Source organism: Tiliqua scincoides, chromosome 3 (genome assembly GCF_035046505.1).
Source record: "Tiliqua scincoides isolate rTilSci1 chromosome 3, rTilSci1.hap2, whole genome shotgun sequence".
NCBI classification, from domain to species: domain Eukaryota; kingdom Metazoa; phylum Chordata; class Lepidosauria; order Squamata; family Scincidae; genus Tiliqua; species Tiliqua scincoides.
This window is the reverse complement of record NC_089823.1, coordinates 209,984,743-210,005,985: the sequence shown is the minus strand read 5'-3', so window position 1 is coordinate 210,005,985 and position 21,243 is coordinate 209,984,743. Positions and strand designations below refer to the sequence as shown.

Genomic DNA, 21,243 nt, shown 5'->3' with positions numbered 1-21,243 from the left:
TGGCTTACCTGGGGGTAAGGGGAAGGGAAACTCTTCCCCTTACCTCCGGCTGAGCCATCTTGGGGCCCTGTCTTGCACTGGGTACAGTGCAGACTTCCTGGCCTGCCTGTTCCAGTGCAAGATAGGATTACGCTGTAACTCTTTTAACTCTCCCATTCGCATTGCTGATTTAAAAAAGAAGATAACTGCTTGAAAGTGCCTGTGTACAGTTTGTTCCTTTTTAAAACTTGTTTCAAAACTTTTATATCCCACCTTTTCAATCCTAATAGGAAGTTTGAGACTGTTTACTAAATTAAAGGAGAACATTGTACATTTCTGACTCTTGACCAGCACTGTTCCACTATCCTGTCTCCTTCTAGTGTAGCTTTTCCTGAGCTTAGATTCTCTGTGAGCTTTTTCTAGTCCCCTTCTATTAACTGATCCTTATCTTCTGACTTCCTCTGCTTCAAGCCTCTACTTGCTCTGCCTTCATATTTCTCGGTTTCTAGTTTTTCTGTACACTGGGGGTTCCTGCGCCTTTGCCATCCTATCTCTTGGGGTCTGTTCTCATTCAGATTTGTAGTCCTGAGAACCTACTGCCCACACAAGGCCTTGTGCTTCAAGGTGAAGCATTAGTTCCAGCCAATAAGTGAGCAATAAATGTGCTCTCATTAAGCTGAATTGTGTTTGAATCTTGTTGCTGATTGTTTCAGATCTCGAGGTAACTAGAACATTAATGAACAGACCATGATATTACAGAGGTTTCTGGGGTATTGCTGCCAGAGGTTTCATTTAGGCAACTTATAGCAATGCATAAACTGAGTAATGGTGTTACAAACTTCACTTACAACTGCATGCTTCTAAAATGTTTGTTCCTTAGCACCAAATGAAGAATATGAAGAATATCAAAGTGTGGTCCAGTTTCTTGATCTCATACCTCAGGACACACTCGCTGCAGCTTCTTTTCGCTCCAAAGCATACACAAGAGCAGTAATGCACTTTGAATCATTTATCATGGAAAAGAAACAAAACATTCAGGAACACCTTGGATTTCTGCAGGTTTGGCTTTTTGTTATAACATGAAATAAACATGAATATCAGTGCTTCATACTATTACTTTCTCCATCTATAAGGTCATGGAATGAGTAGGCAGGTTGCCTTCATTTGTTCCAGAAGTAACCATTTCTACTGTTCTTTAGAATTGAAACTGGAATAAACTTACTACGGGCGCAATCCTAACTGGCAGTTATGCTGGCATAGGAGCCCCTGGAGGGTCGCAAACATGCTGTAAAGCACATTTGCGCCTCCGTGGGAGGAAGCTGCGTGGCGCATCTAGATGCGCCGACGCACAGAGGCCAGCAGAAGCCTCTGCAGCAGCTTCCTGCCGCTTGTGCCAGTGCACCTGCGCTGACACATGCAGCGAAGGTAGGCATGGGGGGTAGGGAGGAGGCAGGAGGGGGGCGTTTCTGGGCAGGGGAGGGCGGGCGGTGGGCGACCCTGTGGGCGGGTGCACGGGGACCCAGGGGTGGGGCTGGGACCTGGCGGCTATGCCGGATTCCAACCCCCGTCCCCAGGGAGAACGGAGCGGTTTCAAGCCGCTTCGCTCTCCTCGGACTTGCGCCACCTCCAGAGGTGGCGTAGGTCTGAGGAGACCCATTGGGGTGTGCAGCCCTTACTCAGGGGTAAGGGGAAGAGCTTCCCCTTGCCCCTGGCTGAGCCGCTGCAGCCAAAAAACTGTGTTAGATGCAGTGCAAGCCTCCTGGCTTGCCTGCTCCAGCGCAGGTTTGGATTGCGCCCTAAGCTGCCTTATACCAAGTCAGATCACCTAGCTCAGTCTTGTCTACGCTGAGGAGCAGTATCCAGGGTTTCAGACAGAGTTTCTTCCCAGTCCTCCCTGGGCATTATAGGAATTGAACCTGTAGAGTGTGCAAAGCATGTTCTCTACTACCAAGCTATGGCCCTGTCATCAAGTGAAGAATTGTTCCCTTGTCTAATAATGTAAGAACTTTAAATTTACTTTCCCTTTGTAGGTAAGTTTATATAGGCTAGAGTTGCAATCCTAAGCATGCTTGCCTGGGAGAAAATTCCATTAGACATGAGACTTACTTGTGAGCATACATAGGATCTTGCTATAAATCATATGGGCTGTGACATGTTTATGTGGAAGACGAGCTGCAGTTTGGGAGTAAGATATTATTAGAAGGAAAACTTCATGTTTGAGTATTTATATGGCCTGAGTTTGAGTATTTATGTGAGAGTTTGAATATTTATATGAGAAAAGCATGTGGCCATTATGTTTGCATATTTGTAAAGCTTTATTAAACTGATAAACAAAGCAGAGCAATAAAAAATGACATCGTGTATTTTTTCAGAAGGGAAAGAATGAGTCTTCTAAAAATAATATTACGAGCAACATCAGGAGCTTATCTTTGTGCAGTGCAAAGTTGTACCATTTAAATGTTCTAGGAAAATTTTTCACACAATCGTAGTTGATAACTGTAGCACGAATGTCTTGCTGGCAGAATGCTTAGACTAGTGTTTGTTTCCAATTGGAATGTTTTTCTTGTTCATATCAAGAAATTGTATGCTGCTATGCATGAGCCAGATGGCGTGGAAGGAGTGAGTGCGATACGGAAGGCAGAGCCATCACTCAAAGAACAGATCCTTGAGCACGAAAGCATTGGTTTACTGAGAGATGCAACAGCTTGCTATGATAGGGCAATCCAACTAGAGCCTGACCAGGTAAAATACAAATCAGATTTTCGTTTTCCTTCCTTTTTAAAATTGTACAGTCAAAGAAATAAAAGGCAGAACACTAGGTTTCCAACCTAGTGTGTACCCTGTGGATAACAAAATGGGCAGAAAAGAGCTTTGTTTGTCACTGGGGATGGGCAATAAGAACCAAAATAAAAAGAATCAAAATAGTTCCTGGGTTAGATACTGGCATCCATCTGTGGTAAGAAATGCAGGGTAAAATTTACTTAGCCTCCTCCAGGCTGAAGATACCATATGCAGCTTTGACTGTATTCTTAAAAGAAAACAAATCTGGGAATTGCTAGGAGAAGAAAATGATCTGGGAAACAATAAGAAACTAGGGGGAGTGAAGTGTCTCTTCTGTAGACTCAACCACATGAGTTACTAAAACCAAGAACAAGAAGCAATTTCTTTTCCCAAAACAGTAGAGGATTCAGTGAATAGTGTCTCTTCATATACAACGTAAGGCAAGGTCAGCTTATCCAATTGGGAAAATATATATTTGGCATGATTTGCTAGCATCTAGAATGTCAGAACCACCAGTTAGGCACAGATGGTTGTCCTTGGCCACTTGGCAAGATTTGAAAGCACTCTGACCCATGTAGATACACTCAAGTTCTTTGGCCCAAGGCTGAGCTTGGCTATTCGTTCATGAAAGCTAGTAAACGTAATACAATACATTTGTTAGTCTTGTGGCACCTGAAAAGCTATCTTGCTGTTCAGACAATGTAATGCAAAATATCTCTAGATTGTCAGCTATGCTGATATTCAGAGTTTTTCAATGCTGTGTTTAAAAAATGGGTCCAAGAATTGAAACCATAATGAGACTGTCTAGAACTGGTTTTCTTTTTATACTTCTAGATAATTCATTATCATGGGGTGGTGAAGTCTATGTTGGGTCTTGGTCAATTGTCTACTGTAATCACTCAAGTGAATGGAGTGCTTGCTAGGAGGTACTGTATCTCATAAGTTCCTTTAAAATTTAAAGCCTTATATAGTAATACACTTTGTATATATACAGTATTAGTCTGGTCATTGGCTTCCTGAAATCAGTTTCCATATAATGAGCTTGAGACCCTTCTGCTTGTCCCCTTGTTTTGTCTCGTCCTTGCTTCAGCATTATATTTGCAATAACATCAGCTATGGTTAATGCTAACAGGAATTTGGAGTCCTTTTGCAAATTCTGAGTAAGAGGAAACTTCATTTGCATGGTTCAGTGGCATTGTGTCTACACTAGAATTCTTGGGGAAAGGAATGGATAGCAAGTCGTGAGCGGGGCAGACTAACTACTGAGCTTAGGTGGGTGGTAGCTCTTCCACTTGTTGTGCTAGAAGAGATACAGACAGATGTTCATGACGGAATGGGAAGAGAGCAATGAGCAACCACCAATTCCAACCCTAGAAACAGGTTTATATACTTTGAAGGTAACTTCTGAACAACCAGGGGCTTGGGCCAACCAAAGCTTCTGGAAGATGACCTCATCAGCTGATGCAGTGCCATGCAATCATGCTCACCCCCTCCTAACTGGAGATTCACAGCTACACCTTGTTGTTCTTAATTGGAGCTCTTTGTGCTGGTGTGAAGGTTGGCGTATCAGGCTTCAGAGTTCCACTGTGACTGAGAAGGCTGATGAGGTGCCTCACATTGTCTGAAACAGCACAGCCTTCTCACAGCAGCTTCAAAATGGTTCCTGGTCTACAAAATGGAATTGGTGCTAGCTAGGGATTTCACCATGTTCAACACAAGCGTACATAAAAATAGTGCAAAGTAACAGTAAATAATGAACTCTTCCTGTGTGTACGACTAAGTTTGCTTTCTGTTTTAATAGACCTGAGTGGACATCTGAATTGAACACCTACAGAGTGGAGGCAGCCTGGAAACTGGCACAGTGGGATTCACTAGAAAATTACATAGCTGCAGGTTTCTATCTAAACTGTTATAGAATCCTTGTACAGTAATGAAGACCTTCATATTTGTTCAGGAATTTGGATGTGGTACAGTTTCCTCCTATGCAGTGTGTGTGCGTGTGTGTGTGCAAAATGCATTCAGCTAGCACTGACTGATTTTATTTATAAAGATATAAATTGATTTATATATATATAAATAAAATCAGTCAGTACTAGCTGAATGCATTTTGTAAACTGGTAATCCTTCTTCCCTCTTTCACAAGGAAGAATATTTGGGGTTTTTTGGGGGTGGGGAAGTAGTATCACATAATTCTGGAAAACATTTTAATAGATGCATATTTGGAGGTATAAGGAGATCCCTCATATCCCAGGTGATTTGATATTTTGTTGAAAAACCATTTTAAAAATTCCCATATGAGTTTTGATTTGTATGAATACTACCATCCAAAATATGAAGATCAGTGACTATTTGCTGAAGCACAATAATGAAATCTGGAGTGTTTTGCATACCTCTTTCAAAATGAAACTCCTTAGAGAGCTTTCTTTTATCTTTTTGTTTGAGGAAGTTAGACTTAGCACAGAACTAAGATTGTACCAAGTTTAACTTCCTAGATATGAACAAAGGTATACTGGTTATCTGTCACTGTGATACTGACTGCCCAATCCTGTCCCCTGCCACTAAGCATGCAGCTGCACCAACAGAGAATGTACTGCATGCTATGGGGGGGGGGGGGAGTTGGACAACCTGCAAGAGGTAAGTAAAATTATTTTTATTCTATATTATGTTTTTTACTTATCCCCAGTAGGCTGCTTGGTTGCCTCAGATCTATTCTAGCTGTATAGCTGGTGCATGTCTGAGGAGAGCCAGTGGCAGGGCAGGCATTAAATGGAGGATAAGATCTGGTGCAAATGACTGCTGCCAGATTCACCCCTCCCTCTTCTGATGCACCCCCAAGTTCCACCCTCAATATGTCCCATTACTCACCCCCACCACCAGATTAGCTGTGCCTGCTGAGCCTCCTGGCATTCACCTCACCTCTCACCTTAGGCCCCAGTATGATTAGGCCTAAAAGAAGTTCCTGTGTATTCGAATCTCTCATTGGTCCATATAGTGAAAAAAACCATGTTCTTTTGACTTCTTTTTGAGGATTAAGCATTCTGGAAATTGTCATTTAAAATGTGACTAGAATTTATTTAGCAAATAAATGCCAATATTAAATTTGTTCGTTTGAAACTGTAATAAATTGTGCAGATTTCTGTAATCAGCAGTGTTTCTGTAATCAGTAGGAAAAAAACTCTGGAGTTGTAACTAAGCTGTATTGAAAAGATTTTTCCTTTTTTCAGATGGGAAGTCTAATACTTGGAGTGTTAGGCTTGGACAGTTGTTATTATCAGCAAAGAAAAATGATGCTGCCACTTTTTATGAAACCTTGAAACTTGTCAGATCAGAGCAGATAGGTCCTCTTTCAGCGGCAAGTTTTGAAAGGGGGTCATATCAGCGAGGATATGAATACATTATCAGGTCTGTTTTGGTTTCTGTTTTGCATGTTCTATATTTCAAAGTCTGAAGCTCTTAATACTCCTTCATAGCCTCTTGTCTTGTGTTCAAACTTTTCTTTTTGAAATTCAAATGTAAATTAGAGAAACTTTTTTGCTTTTGGGATTGGGATTCTGGAACCAGAGCAAAATAAAATTGAAGCCACAATTCTGGTCAAAAGCATACACTTACTATAATTGTTCTAGAGCATAGTCATGTTCATTGGTCTACGTTTCTGAATCTGATTTTTTTTTTTTAAATTGCCTGATTGCTCTTCTTGCACCATCCAACTTTCTTTGGATACTTACACTTTTAACACAACTTTCTGGAGAAATGGGCAGGAAATTATGAGAGTCAACTGAATTATTCTCACATATTTTCCTGCCCACTTACACTATGGAAGTCTGGCCAAAATCCCAAAGTGTATTAACCATTATTATTTGCACTCCCCTAAGACAACACATGACACAACCAGAATGAGTTTTGCTACTGTTACTAAATGCCAGGCAAAGACCTTCTTCTTTTCCCAGGCCATTTATGTTACTAAGAGATTTTTATGTAGCAATTTCCTATTCTGTTGTATGTTTGATTATACTGATTGCTGTTATTTTGCTATATATTGCATTATAATTGTCTTATGTGAACTGCCCTGGAAATGTTTATTGAGGGGTATTATTCAAATAAAATGCTAGTGGGGGCTATGACAATAAAATAAAATGCAACTTTTAAAGCAGTGGTTCCCTAACTGGTGGGTTGCAACTCACCAGAGGAACCAAAGAGGGCCATTCTCCCTTAAGAAGAGTGGCCCAGAAATGAGTGCACCAACGACGCCACAGTGATTGCACTGCTGCTGGGACCGAGGGGCTTTTAAATGTACCTAGGGGATCGCAGTGGCCTCTGGGAGCATCTGGGAGGCTCACAGCCCCCTCTGTGGGCATCCCCACTGCTGCAAATAGCTCTGATAGGCTTAAAAATAAAATCTGCGATTGGAGCTACTTGCAGTTTCCCAGAGGCCAGTGCAACTCCCCCCCCCCAGATGGTGTAAAAGCCCCTGGGACCTGGCGTTGCTGCAAAAGCTGTGGTGTCATTGGGCCTCCACCCCACCCCCACAAATACTTACCATGGTCTCAAAGTTCATGGTAGGATTTTGTAGGACCTTGAGAACCACTGTTTTAAAGCATGTTATTTCTTCCTCTGATCTTTAAATCTGTATTGCAGGTTGCACATGCTGTGTGAGCTGGAGCACAGCATTGGATCAATGCTTGAACAACCTGGTAGTGACTATGGTAAAGATTCTCTGAATTGGCATGCTCGTATAGAAATGACACAGAACTCATACAGAGCGAAAGAGCCCATCTTGGCACTTAGAAGGGCTTTGCTCAGCCTTGCTAAAAGGTAAGACTAGGCTTATTGTGTGTGTTATTCCCTGAAACTGTAGCAGTTGTTTTTTTTCTTAAGTGAGCTGCAAGTTAATATGAACTATTGGAGCAAAAAATAAGTTCACTACCAGTTACTTCCAGAACACTACAGCAAAATTCTGTATTGAATGGAGTTCTGGGGATTGTCCCATTTTTATTTTGGCAACATTCCTGTGAGGTAAAAGTTGGGCTGAGAGATGGTGGTTGCCTGAGGTTACAAGGTGTGCTTCGTGACTGAATGAGGATTTGGATTTTGATCTGCCTGTGCAGGTGATGCTTCATAGACTATATCATTTTGGCTGTCTAATAATAATAATAATAATAATAATAATAATAATAATAATAATACAGGTATTTATATACCGCCTTTCTTGGTCTTTATTCAAGACTTTATTCAAGGCGGTTTACATAGGCAGGCTTATTTAAATCCCCATAGGGATTTTTACAATTGAAAGAAGGTTCTTTCTTTCAAGAACCACAACATTCAGGTGTTTCATTCTGATCTGGTTTCACATTCTGGCCTCCATCCTCCCACGCTCAGAGCAGATGGAATAGGTCGGCTTCAGCTTGTCAGCTGCTTCAAGGTCGCACGGTGCCGGTGGCCTCGAACTGGCGACCTTGTGGATGTTATCTTCAGGCAAATGGAGGCTCTACCCTCTAGACCAGACCTCCTGTCTAAGCTAGAATTAACCAGTATGTCCTGAACCCATTCATCCTGCATAGGTATGATGCCCTAGTTTAGTGGTCTTCAATCTTTTTCATGCCACTGCACCAATAAATAAAGTATGAGACTGGGGGCCCACCACCAATCTTCGCTCCAAAGGAGAAGCTGTAACACTGTGGCAGAGAGACAGAAAAGCCACTGAAGCAGGAGGGGGTGGTGGCTGTGGTGGGGCTTTTCAAGGGCCACCAAAAGGGCCTTGCAGGCTGCCTGCCAGCCTCATATTGGACCACTCTGTTCTAGACCATTCCTATGTTGCTCTTTATATTTTTGATTTAAAATATCCCTTCAGAGAGGATTACAGTGAGCAGATGGGAGAATGTTGGCTCCAAAGTGCCCGAGTTGCCCGTAAAGCTGGTCATCACCAAACAGCGTATAATGCTCTCCTCAATGCTGGGGAATCCAAGTTATCTGAACTCTATGTGGAAAGAGCAAAGTGGCTCTGGTCTAAGGTAAGAAAGAGGGAAATCAAGCCGAGTGCTTAAGTCTTCTTTAACCACTCTGCTTTAAGACAGTGGAAAATCTGATGGTGTTGAGAGGTGGGATATGAACATTTTGAATAATTTTAAATAAATGCAGAAGTGACATCCACTTTTAATGTGTGTGTGTCAGAATTATGGCACTGGATTAAAACACAAGGTTGCAGTTCACATTATGAAATACTTCTTTAGCAGGAATTTCCTGGGCTCTCCTAGATTGGTTGCTGTCTATGTTGCTTTTGATTAAAATACTTTGGTAAAAGTGTTTAGCTGCCTATGCTGGAGGTATTTTTGTACGATTTGTATTAGTGTTAAATTTTTGTTGTAAGCTTTGAGTCCATCAGTGGGAGAAAAGAGTATGCATTTTAAATAAATAAAAACATTACTTAGAAAATCTTTGTTAAATATAACTCTTGGTCAAATGGGTATTCAAATTAGAGCATGTTATAGGTTTCTCCTATTGGAGACTTTTCAGTTGGAGGAATTCACTGCAGCTTCATCAGCCTTAATTCATAGTGTTTACTATTTATCTTCTTCAAATGTCTTCAGTGTCTTGTCTTCAATGTTATGTCTTCAAATAAAACCATCGTCAAAGGTAGGTGACATGGCTTGTGAGCTTTAATAGAATTCTGAGCGGTCCAAATATCATTTTTTCAAAAAATGATTTCGAACAAAAGTTTCTTTTCTTTTGGTTATGAAGCTGTTGGAAAACTTCAGTGAAGTTTTTCTTCTTCCAATAAGAAGAGGCATTCTATGCCAGAGAACAGGTCAATCTCTATTCCAGCATTTTTTTTTTTGCACAGTAGGGGGCAGGGGGGAGAGCTCTGATGGGTACAGGAGACAGTTTAGATGTAACTAAGGCATGTGTAACACTGGGCAGATATGCCTGCTGTAGAAAAGGGGGATGAACTGGTGCTTCAGCCAAAGCTTTGCAAAAATGGTTCTCTCTGTGACTGTCACCTGGCTGTTCAGGAGAAGGCTGGATCCGAAAGCACTCTTAAGCTATGAACCCAGCCTTTCAAAGAGAGTGCTACCTCATTCAGGCTATGCACCCAAATCCCAATTAAGCCCCGATCCAAGGAGCTCCTTGGAAAAATAAATTACAATGATAGAATGCCAGAAAATACCACTCAATGTTAGAGCTACACCTAAGTATCTGTCATTTAAATGAATACAAATTTGATACTGGATTTTCTGTGCACGTGTGTTCTTTTTGTTTGTTTTAAAGGGTGAAGCTCACCAGGGCCTAATCATTCTTCAGAAAGGGGTTGAATTATGTTTTCCTGATAGTAAAGTGCAATCTGACGCTAAAAGCAAACTAATCCATGGGCAGGCCCTGTTGCTCGTGGGCAGGTTTATGGAAGAAACTGCCAACTTTGAGAGTAATGCTGTCATGAAAAAATATAAGGTGAGCACAAACGGCAGAAAAGTTTTAAGTAAAACTATTTTAACTGTACAATGTGCAGGTATATTGAAATATGCTTTAGAATTTACTTTTAAATCAGCAAAGCACCATACACCAATGTGGAAAAGCTTTGTGTTGTAAGCACCTTGACTTTTTCTGTTTTATGTTACTAGCAAATAATGCCAGTAATAGGAAAACTCCCTGCAGTTTTTGAAACCCCCTAGTGTTTCCTATACCTTTACACATCCTCTTGACATGATTACTTTCATTTGCTAACTTGATATTTGCACCTATATTGCACTACCCAGTTATTTTTCTGGGTTAGTGGAAGAAGGTTATGCAAAATCTGCTGAAGTAGCCTGAAGCTTTTATGGCTTCAACTTTGCAACTAAATACGTTATTATTACTATTGATGATGATAAACTTGCTTCCATTTGTGTATCTTTGCAAGTTTATTCATTAGTTGCCTTGGAACAAGGTCCTAACTGTCAAAAGTTCATTTTTATACATTAAATGTTTCCTCATTTTTCCATCCCCCAGGATGTCACAGTTCACTTGCCAGAGTGGGAAAATGGACACTTCTACCTTGCTAAATACTATGATAAGCTGATGCCTACAGTAACTGAAAATAAGATGGAAAAACAGGGAGATCTGATTAAATATATAGTTCTTCACTTTGGAAGGTTAGATGGCATAGTTATACAATACAAGTATAAATATCAGTCTGTTGTAGGTAACTAAAACTGTTACCATTTTTGAAATCGTCTGAATGTATGTACCTTTTTTGTATTGCTTGCTCACCAGTCTCTCTAGGGCTATAAACTGGAAGCATGGTAGAAAACAACACATGCACTTGGTGTGCATTATGTGATTATTTGTGTTGTTGTTTGGGTGGCAAACCTGTTGTTGTCCGTGTGGCTAACAGGCAGCTGTAGGCTGCCATAATGTCAAATGCTCCTTAGGACGAAAGTGACCTATTGAGGAATGCATAGTAGTGCATCCCATTAGAATGTATGGTATTCTCCACAATGATTTTGAGGAAATGACTTTATACTACAGTATATTCCAGTATTGGCAAAACAGCACCTTTTAAAGTGGTGTCCTTATATTTGGCAAAGAAGAGAAATTGTGCCTCTTCGCCCCAGCATGGTGTCTTTTCTAGTGGATGTTGCTGGTCCTTTTAGATAGTGATCCCTTTGGGGCAGGGAACTATTTAAAAAAATTGTTTAGATATGTAAACCACTTCAGCAACTACTTTGTTAAAAAGTGGTATATAAATATTCTTAATAATAATAATTTCAGATCTCTACAGTTTGGGAATCAGTTCATCTACCAGTCAATGCCAAGAATGTTATCTTTGTGGCTCGACTTCGGAGCAAAAGCATATGAATGTGATAAAGGTAGGATATGTTATTCCACCAATCCCTAGCTTGTCATGGCCTCACTCTCTGCTAGACCTTAGGGGCACTCCCTTTCATGTTCTTAACTCAAGCTCTCTGCTAAAAACTTGGGCAGGATTGAAGTAGAGACAGTGCAGCTGTTCAAACAAAACTGAGTTTATTTAGAAAGGATACTTTGTTTGCAATCTGTCTCTCAAACAGTTCAGCAATACAGCAGAGACTTTTTGCTCAGTGATTTAACTCTGCTATTCATCTCCAACTTCTCCCACTGAATGGCCAGGAGCTTGGGTTTCTTAGCTCCTCCCCTTTTCAGAAAAGATTGTATTGAGAATGGGGGTGTTGAAGACTGGTGAGGAGATCTGATAAGGTGGGTCTCTTTGAGCTATGTTTCCAAAGATGACTTTAGGGAGTTTGCCTCTCCTTTGTGGAGAGGAACTTAAAGTTCCAAATTGGTTTTTGAACTAAGACACAGAACTTGAGCAACATTTCTACTGGTGTGGTTAGGATTACATCCTAAACTTATCCATCCAATATTCAGTGTGGTCACAGCATCCTCTCCAGATTTTATATAAATCCTTTGTGAAATGAGGGTGATACAGCAGTTCAGAATTAAGCAGTTCAATTAAGAGTGCTCACAGAATTTTAAGAGTGCTTGCACAAGGTTTTTTTTTTAAAAATCCAATTATTGTTCTTTGTTAACTGTTATCTATTATGGAATATGGAAGATGTAGATCTTTCCATATTCTATAATATGTGTTGAAAAGTTCAAGTTTGTTTTGTTATTTTGAACAAATGTATCAAATACACTTGAAGTAGCCTTTAAAGTCCGTTGTTTTCAATGGCCAATTGTTGATGCCCTTGTGCTGTGTTTGCTGTATCTCTCCATGTAGGGTGTGTGTTAGCATAAAAAGGAAGTGGGAGGAGTTTGTGCATGTAGTATTGAATTTCTTGGAGAAAGTGGGGGTAGTTAAGTATATATGTACCAAACAGGACTTCAGTGAAACAAGATTAACATTGTGTATTCTGTTGTTTAGCTGGTCGTCATGATCGTGTACAAATGAAATGTGACTTGGCTACAATCAACAAGGTGATTTCAGAGCACACACAAGTCTTGGCTCCTTATCAGTTTTTGACAGCTTTCTCTCAGCTGATCTCCCGAATCTGCCATTCCCATGATGAAGTCTTTGTTGTTCTTATGGCAATCATTGCCAAAGTTTTTCTAGCCTACCCTCAACAAGCAATGTGGATGATGGCTGCAGTATCTAAGGTAACTCCACAAATATAGTCTCATTCTTCTTTTAGTTTGACATGCTAAACTTTTTTGCCCTGAAGAGAAAAACAATTGAAGTAGAAGTCACTTTGTGCATGTGGAACTACCACTTCCCTTGCAGTGTCCTATGGAGCAATCATGCGTATGCCTCAGGAAGATATCATAATGAGAAGAGAAAAACTGTATACCATTCAGTAATTTTCAGTATCTTTCTAGCCTGTTTTCTATGACTGAACTACAGTATGCACTTTGAAGTGACTTGGCATATGAGTTTTAATGAGTGATTGGTGTTCTCTTTTGTAGTCATCTTATCCAATGCGCGTGAATAGATGCAAGGAAATTTTCAACAAAGCTATTCACATGAAAGCATCTTTGGGGAAGTTTATTGGAGATGCAGCTCGCCTGACAGATAAACTCCTAGAGCTTTGTAATAAGCTGGTAATATTTATTCTGCATATTATTTTTTTTGTGGGTTAATTGCTGTCCAGGATAAAAGGTCTGTTTTTGTGGAAGTGGAGTATCCTGTTTTATTTGACGATAAAATATCTTGTAAGCCAAATAAATGACAACACAATCTTATCCAACCCCTCCCCCCACGCCTAAGCAGCAGGGCCAGCATGGGTCATGCTGCATCCTATAGGGAAGTTGGGAGGTTTCCATATGTTAAGGGGACATCCGTCCCCCCTTGCCCAAGCTCCAACCCAAGCTCAGTGGGTCTACCCAGACCTGTGCAAGCTAAATAGCTGGTGCAAGTCTGAGTGGATCTGTGTCGGCAGATCAGGCCCAGGAAGGGGGATAGTATACAATGTGGCCGCTGCTGCTGATCCTGCCCGCCTCCTGCGTTGCTGCTCTCCCTTTGCCCCATTATACCCCTCCCCCACCCTGTTCTGCCTTTGCACTATTCAGTGTAATCTTACCTGATCCAGTGTGCGCTGCTCCTTCTGCCAGTGCACCAGTACCAGCAACTGCTAGCCTGTTCTGAAGTGCTCTGTGGTACTTTTTTGACAGCTAGCACTGGAGTAGCATGTGCTGCACTGGCCTGTGTGCTCCAGAGGATTGGGCTGTTACACTGATAAAAAGGATGATAAAGACGCTGTATTTTAGGCAAAATAAGTTTATCAGCATAAAGGGCTGATCCAGTCACGTGGAGTGTGATATAAACTAAGCATCATCTTGTAGTCAAACTAGGTTGATATTGTCCCCCATGTGATTAGAGGGCAGCGGGAATGTACTGAGGGGGAGGGATGAGAACTGCATGCTCCTTTCACAAGTAATTGTGTTGGGGCACCCGGAGTATCATCTGTATAAGCCCATTGTCAGTAATTATATTGAATGTGAGTAGTACTTCTTACTCCTTTCCAGGTTGATGGAAACACTTCTACCTTAAGCATGAGAATTCATTTCAAAAGTCTGAAGAAGCTGGTAGAAGAGCCGACTTTTAGTGAGATCCTTATTCCTTTGCAATCTGTAATGATACCAACTCTTCCTTCAGTTCCTGGCTCACATTCCAGTCATGATCCTTTTCCTGGATGTTGGGCTTACATTACTAGCTTCGGCGACGTGGTAAATATTTAGTGTTTTGTTTTCAGTATATTGACTGAAACAAGTTTGTTTTTCAACTTATAACAATCTGCTTGCCTGCAGAAGTGATTAATAGCATGAAAACAATTAAGTTAAAAACATTTTATTTGAGGATCAATATGAACGGAATTCTGATGCACCAATCCAGATTAGTCCTTGGTTACCAATTGCTAAAACAACTGCGTTTGTATGAATTCATTATAAATCACAACAAAACATTGTGAAGTGGGTGGTTTTCAAGGCTGAAGAATCCTTCTGTCTGTTCCTTTAGGTCGAAATCCTTGCATCTCTTCAGAAGCCAAAGAAAATTACTTTAAATGGTTCAGATGGAAAGTCCTATATCATGATGTGCAAGCCAAAAGATGACCTAAGAAAGGACTGTCGACTCATGGAGTTCAACTCACTAATAAATAAGGTTCACTCTTTCTAAATGTGTTTGTTGGGTATAGTTCATAAGAAGAGTGGTCATAAAGCCAGATTCAGCTGCTCGGTGCTGGTTCTGTAAGATACGGAATGCAGCCAAGGTTCACCCCCATACTGTAAGATGGAAGCAGCCATGTGTAATTTTCCTCCAGGAACCACACACCAGGCTGATTTTTCCCCCCTCTCTGTGATATTTGCCTATTTAGAACTGATAATTTTTCATAATAAAGAGAAACATATGAGAAATGAGGAAACAGTGTTAGCGAGGCCTGGTTGAAATATAATGGACCCATGGCCTGATGGCCATGCTAAACCGCCGTGTAGGCACGGACAGTCTTATTTAAATGTGATGCCAGCTGTGTATAACACTGAATAGGTTAAGTGGGGTGTTCATTAAACATACTCTGTGGCATGTTAAACCAGAACCCAACTCTACCGTCAGCAAAGTGGGGCAGAGAGTTCTGAGAAGCAGCACCCTGTGAAAAGTTGCCTGAATCCAGGCACTTTTTATGATGCATGGGAGTGGGGTGGCATTCAAAGATTAAAGACTCACTGAATACATGCAAGCATTGCGCATGTCTAAAGGATCCCACATTAGAGTTGTAGGCGACATGTTTTGGCTCCTGAACTTGCTTGCTTGAATTCAGTGATGGACTTTTGGTTTAAGGGAGGATTTTTTTTTTAAGAAAGCAAGGAAGATTTATATGTACATTTAGAGTTTGAACTCTAGATTGCAGGAGGCTAAACTATTTTTAAAGTGAATGATTTCATATCCAATTAATGGCTGGTGGTGTGTTTCTGTCACAGTGTTTAAGAAAAGATGCAGAGTCACGTAGGCGAGAACTCCACATCCGGACCTATGCAGTTATTCCTCTGAATGAGGAATGTGGTATAATTGAATGGGTGAACAACACAGCTGGCTTGCGACATATCCTGAACAAACTATACAAGGAGAAAGGTAAGCAAACTCTTTAAATGGAAAAAAATGTGTGTGCGAATGTGGTGGGAGTCGTAAAATCCTTCGGAGTGCAGCATTTTTGTTTCCCAAGCAACCGTACTTGGCTCCTTTGGCTGCCTGGCACTAACTTATTAAGCCCAGATCTTTCTTTTCTAGGTGTCTATATGACTGGGAAGGAACTACGTCAGTGTATTGTTCCAAAGACAGCGCCTTTATCTGAAAAGCTGAAAATTTTTAAAGAAACTCTATTGCCTCGGCACCCTCCAGTTTTTCATGAATGGTTCCTGAGAACATTCCCTGATCCTACTTCATGGTCAGTTTGTTACCACTACAAATTGATGTTATGGGTTTAAGAAAACGAAGTTTAGCATAGTCAAGTATATGAAAGCAAAATATACTAATTGTAATAATCTTTTTTGTTGCTGTATATGGACATAGATAATTTACCCAATGTTTGCTTGTTTTAAACAGTAGTCCTTGGGTCTTATGTTCTTTCTTTCTTCTAGGTACAGTAGTAGATCAGCATATTGCCGTTCCACTGCAGTCATGTCAATGGTTGGCTACATCCTAGGCCTTGGGGACCGCCATGGTGAAAATATTCTGTTTGATTCACTGACAGGTGAATGTGTGCATGTGGATTTCAACTGTCTGTTCAATAAGGTGAGAAACTATGTATGTTTTATTGTCATTTGGTTGAAAACTATTTTTCTTTCTATAATATTTTATGGTAATACTGTATCTCCTTTTTTAAAAAAAAGCATAGTTTGTTGTGAGATTTCATTTAGTGATCTTATTAATTTGTAGGGGGAAACGTTTGACTTTCCGGAAATTGTACCATTTCGTCTTACTCATAACATGGTCAATGGGATGGGCCCAATGGGGACAAAAGGTCTCTTCCAAAGAGCTTGTGAAGTTACACTGAGACTTATGCGTGATCAGAGAGAACCCCTAATGAGGTACAGTAACCATCTTTATTTAGAAGGGAAAAACTGCAATGATCTAAGTGTACAACATAGTGTTCAAACCACTGCACATTTGTTGTCTAATGAGGACTTAAAGCATAATATCTCTACCAGAGCATGTACATTTACAGTCACACAGCTGCAAGTGGCAACAGGAACAGTGTCAGAATATGAAAAGAGTTTTAAGCATGATGGTGGTCATGAAGAGGTTAAATCTAGGCCCAAGTCTGAACCAATTTGGGAGTTGCAACAGTTTCTCTGCAGCTGGTGAGAAAAGTAATTATTGTGAAAGGAATGTGCTATCTGTTCTTCAGTGGCCAAGGAGAGCAAGTAGCCAATTACTGGGGGGAGCACTTATCAAGGAAGATTCCATGCAGTTGTATAATTCTAACTGGGAGCGGTAAGAGCAAAGACTGTTAGTAGCTGGCAACTTCCAGAAGTTTCAGACCATCTTACAACCTGGTTGGCTAGTAAGGGTTAAAGGGCCCAATCCTAAACAGTGCACAGTGGCTTACCGCTGGCACGCACTGTCGCAAATGTGTCTTAAAGCACATTAGCAAACCCTTAGCGCCGGTAGAACAGCAGTGCACTGGTCGCCCAAACCGCTGGGCAGGGGAGCATGGGGGAAGGCAGGGAGGAGGCCTTCTGATGTTGGGGGGGGAGGGAGACGGGACTGGTGGAGCTCAGTTCCACCGGATCCTGAGCTCAGTGTTGGGTTGTGCAGCCCTTCATGGAGGCTCTTGATATTACAGCAGCCCAAGTTGGGCTGCTGCAGAATCAAATAGCTCCATTGTGGGGCTATTTCCCTTCCTCCAAGGAGCACTGGCAGCAGCCCTGTTGCACACAGGATGCAGTGGTAGCCATTTTGGTGCCACAGCAGGCCTGGCGGAATGGGCAGCTCAGGATTGGGCTGTAAGACAGCAGGGCCAGCGGCAGTCAAAACTGAGTGAGGACTGGGTACCAGAGGTGAGGGTCCGATCCTTATATGCCACAAGGGCATATAAGCCATGATACAGCACAGGGTTGGGTTTCAGGTTGAATATTTATTCATTTATAAGTCTCTCCCAATGTGAATGACATCAGAGGTGCTGTATAGACATTCAGTACAATACAGTAAAATACAGTTAAAAATTAATATCATAAAAGCTGAAAATAAACATAGTGGAACAATATGATAAAAAAAGCAATATTTGGCAGCATTCATTTAAAAATAAACAACCAGACAAAGCAAAATGGAAACAAAAGGACTAAGCAAAAAGCAGAAAGAACAAAAGAGCAAAGTGACCCCCTCCAGCAACGGATTAACTGAAGGTGAGTTCAAATAAAAAGGCTTGATACCCCTACCAAAAGGCAGACAGATGAGAGCCAGGGAAAGTTCTCAGTTCCAAAGAGAGGGAGTTCCATAAACTAAAGCTGCCACAGAGGCAGCACTGTTCCCAGCATCTCCAGTTTAAAAAAAAAAAAATAATAATGCACAAGGTGTTAGTGTGAAAACCTTTTGCTTTTAGGGCATGGTTGGCCAACTTTTCAAGTTTAAGGCTCCTGGACCTTTAACAATTGTATAGAGGAGGGAATTTCAGCAGGTGCATCTTATCTGGGAGATGACAGAAATCCTTCTTATAGCTGAAAGGTTGGCCACCCCTACCTTACTGTCTTCAGAGTCACTGCCAGTCAGGTAGACATTACTGGGCTACATAGACAAATTATCTGGGTCAATAGAACGCGGTTCCATGTACAGTATTCATATATATTTGCTTTCTTGCAGTCATGCCACATTGAAATATGGCTGAACTACTTAAATGGCAACTGTTGCATTACTTGCACATGTCCTGGCCATGTGCTTCTGTTAGACTGCAAATACACACTTTATAGAAGTCCTATTGAATACATTGGGATTTACTTCTGAGTAGACAAGTGTAGGATCGTGCTGTTAATTCATTTATGTCAATGGAGCTGTATCCAAGGGCTGCGTTCACGTCCAAGACACTTCTGTTCACATGAGGAGGAGGGCCTTTATTTTCTTTGATTCTCTTCTTGCAGTACACCATGATTTCTGAGAGTATCTGAATTCTCATTTGGGCTGTTAGTTGATTTTTGGGGTTGCAAGTGGCTGCAGTGTGTAAAGGGAGAGTCCTGTTCCACAAGCAGAGTTCTGCTCATGGTTCTTAACAAAAATCAGATTTAAACAAAATGTGTTTATTTTGAATCCTGAAATAAAATTGCATACCTAAGGCTGAAAGAAGCTCCACTGAACATAATGGGATTTAATTTCTGAATAGACATGCATAGGATCACACTGTAAATCGAATGTGATCAATTTGGGAAAATTAATAGAATTAGAACATGATGTACTCTATGCTGACACTAAACAAGTCAGAAAGTAAGTTGCCTGAATGGGGAGACTACGTGGAAATTATATTAAAGCTGCTCTGAGCTTTTTGGAGGAACAGTGGGATGTAAGTATAATATATTGTTACAGAAATGAGGATATTGAAAAAGGTGTTACTTTCCTACCATTACCATTAATACAAGTGGAATGGAATATAGCTTCTCATTCACATTTTAAAAATTCGTGTCTGCTTAGTGTTTTGAAGACTTTTCTCCATGATCCTCTTGTGGAATGGAGTAAACCAGTGAGAGGCAATACAAAAACCCCAGCAAATGAAACTGGAGAAATCGTCAATGAGAAGGTGAGCTGGAAAAACACATACTTCTAGACAGAACTAGATTAAAGATTTTTTGGTACAGAATTTATCTATGTAAATTTTAATTATACAAATTCGTTTTGCATAAAGTTGCTTAATTCATAATTTTTATTTCTTGAGCTCAGTATGTGAAGTGTAACTATGATTTTAGTTACTTATTCTGTTTGTATCTTGCCCTCCTTCCAAGGAGCTCCTTAGTTATTTTCTTCCCCTTTTATTTTATTTCCTTCCACTTTCCTTCCACTTACATTCACAATAAGTCTTAAGGTAGATTAAGAATCATCCCCCCACTGGTGGGGTGGGTGAGCTCCCTTTGTGCCCATATGGTGGGGCAGCTGATGGGGAAAGGATGAACCAGTGTGCTGCTTTGGCTTGGTGCTTGAATTCTGCCACTTGACTGTGCTGGCAATTGTTCTCTTATCAGCCAATTGCCTTGGTTGTCAGAGGTTAAGGTGCAGAACTGAGGGAGAACAAAGCCTCCCTTTGGTCTGTTCCTGAAAAATAAATTGCAGCCCTTTTTTAGGTGCCACCATTATTGTTTGGTCCAGTCTAGTCAACCTTCCAGGCTATTTGCCATCCCAGGGTCACTTCAGCAGAGTGATTAGGAGAGGACACTGTCAGCAATCCAGCTGTCAGTATTTAGGGGCCTTGCCCTCCTGTATGATAATCGTGTGTGCCTCCAGAGGCTGTCATGAGAAATGCCTGTTTGTAGTTTGCATGTGAATGTTCCTTGTCATTCCTTACTGCCCTGCATTTTTGAAAAGATAAAAGATTATCTTTAGAGGGTGCTTATGAAGAATACATAGTTTGTGAAATCTCTGTTCAGTAATTAATGACAATGGGTCTTGTCACTACTTCAGTGGTCCGAGAAAAATAATTACAGCTACTCAGATTTCATTATGGTGTATTAATAGGGATTGCTATTGTAAGTGGCATTTTTTGTTTGTTTTCAGGCCAAGACCCATGTCCTGGATATAGATCAGCGACTTCAGGGTGTGATTAAAACTAGGAGTAGGGTAAAGGGTCTGCCATTGTCAATTGAAGGACATGTTCACCATCTCATTCAAGATGCAACCGATGAGAACTTGCTGTGCCAGATGTATGTTGGCTGGGCTGCCTACATGTGAAATGTTGCCAGCTGAAACATAACATCAGTTGCTTTAAAGAAAGTGGTTGATTGCTTTAAAAAGCAAACAAAGAAAAAAAAACCCTGTGGTTTGTTTGTTTTTTGTTTCTACTATGGCAATTTCTGCCAATATAAGAGTGTGTGCTTCTGTTTATATTGTATATTTATACAATGAAAGTAGTACGTCTATGTGAAAAACTACTTGTACAGATTATTATACAGTTGTAAACTTTGTTTTAAAATGTTTGAATACAGTGTGAATACTGAATGTGCTGTAGTTCTATTTCATACATAAAATGAGTGTGTGCTTTGAGATCAAACTGTTTGACGTGTTGTTAGGTCGATGTTCATTTATTAGGCACAAGTATTTCTGATGCCAACCCCCGTGCAGAGAACGCTTTAAAAAAACATGCAAGAATTTTTAACTTGGTTCTACATTGCCTATCTAACACATTTCAAACCTGCTTTTGAAAGTCCTACTCCTTCTATGCTAGAGTATAGAAGCAGTAAGAAGGTTATTACAAGTTAAAATGTTCCATGATCGCAGCAGTAAAAACTGGTTAAGGGGTAGTATTCTTGATACTATACATGCTAGTTTGTGGAGCATTATCGCCTATA

The 21,243-nt window shown here is 40.7% G+C and overlaps 1 protein-coding gene across 1 annotated transcript in view; it reads left to right on the top strand.

The window, feature by feature from the left end:
- The window catches only part of ATR (ATR serine/threonine kinase), a 54,323-nt gene extending 33,378 nt beyond the window's left edge, over positions 1-20,945 (top strand). The window contains exons 28-47 of the mRNA XM_066619244.1: positions 860-1,038; positions 2,557-2,721; positions 3,595-3,686; positions 4,562-4,653; positions 5,985-6,162; positions 7,396-7,572; positions 8,609-8,768; positions 10,024-10,203; positions 10,741-10,883; positions 11,503-11,600; positions 12,635-12,867; positions 13,174-13,308; positions 14,233-14,433; positions 14,723-14,866; positions 15,682-15,832; positions 15,989-16,145; positions 16,339-16,492; positions 16,637-16,788; positions 19,379-19,484; positions 20,453-20,945. Coding sequence (XP_066475341.1) covers positions 860-1,038; positions 2,557-2,721; positions 3,595-3,686; positions 4,562-4,653; positions 5,985-6,162; positions 7,396-7,572; positions 8,609-8,768; positions 10,024-10,203; positions 10,741-10,883; positions 11,503-11,600; positions 12,635-12,867; positions 13,174-13,308; positions 14,233-14,433; positions 14,723-14,866; positions 15,682-15,832; positions 15,989-16,145; positions 16,339-16,492; positions 16,637-16,788; positions 19,379-19,484; positions 20,453-20,626 — 3,071 coding nt within the window. The 3' untranslated portion in view covers positions 20,627-20,945. The remainder of the gene's footprint in view (positions 1-859; positions 1,039-2,556; positions 2,722-3,594; positions 3,687-4,561; positions 4,654-5,984; positions 6,163-7,395; positions 7,573-8,608; positions 8,769-10,023; positions 10,204-10,740; positions 10,884-11,502; positions 11,601-12,634; positions 12,868-13,173; positions 13,309-14,232; positions 14,434-14,722; positions 14,867-15,681; positions 15,833-15,988; positions 16,146-16,338; positions 16,493-16,636; positions 16,789-19,378; positions 19,485-20,452) is intronic.
- The last annotated feature ends 298 nt before the right edge of the window (positions 20,946-21,243 follow it).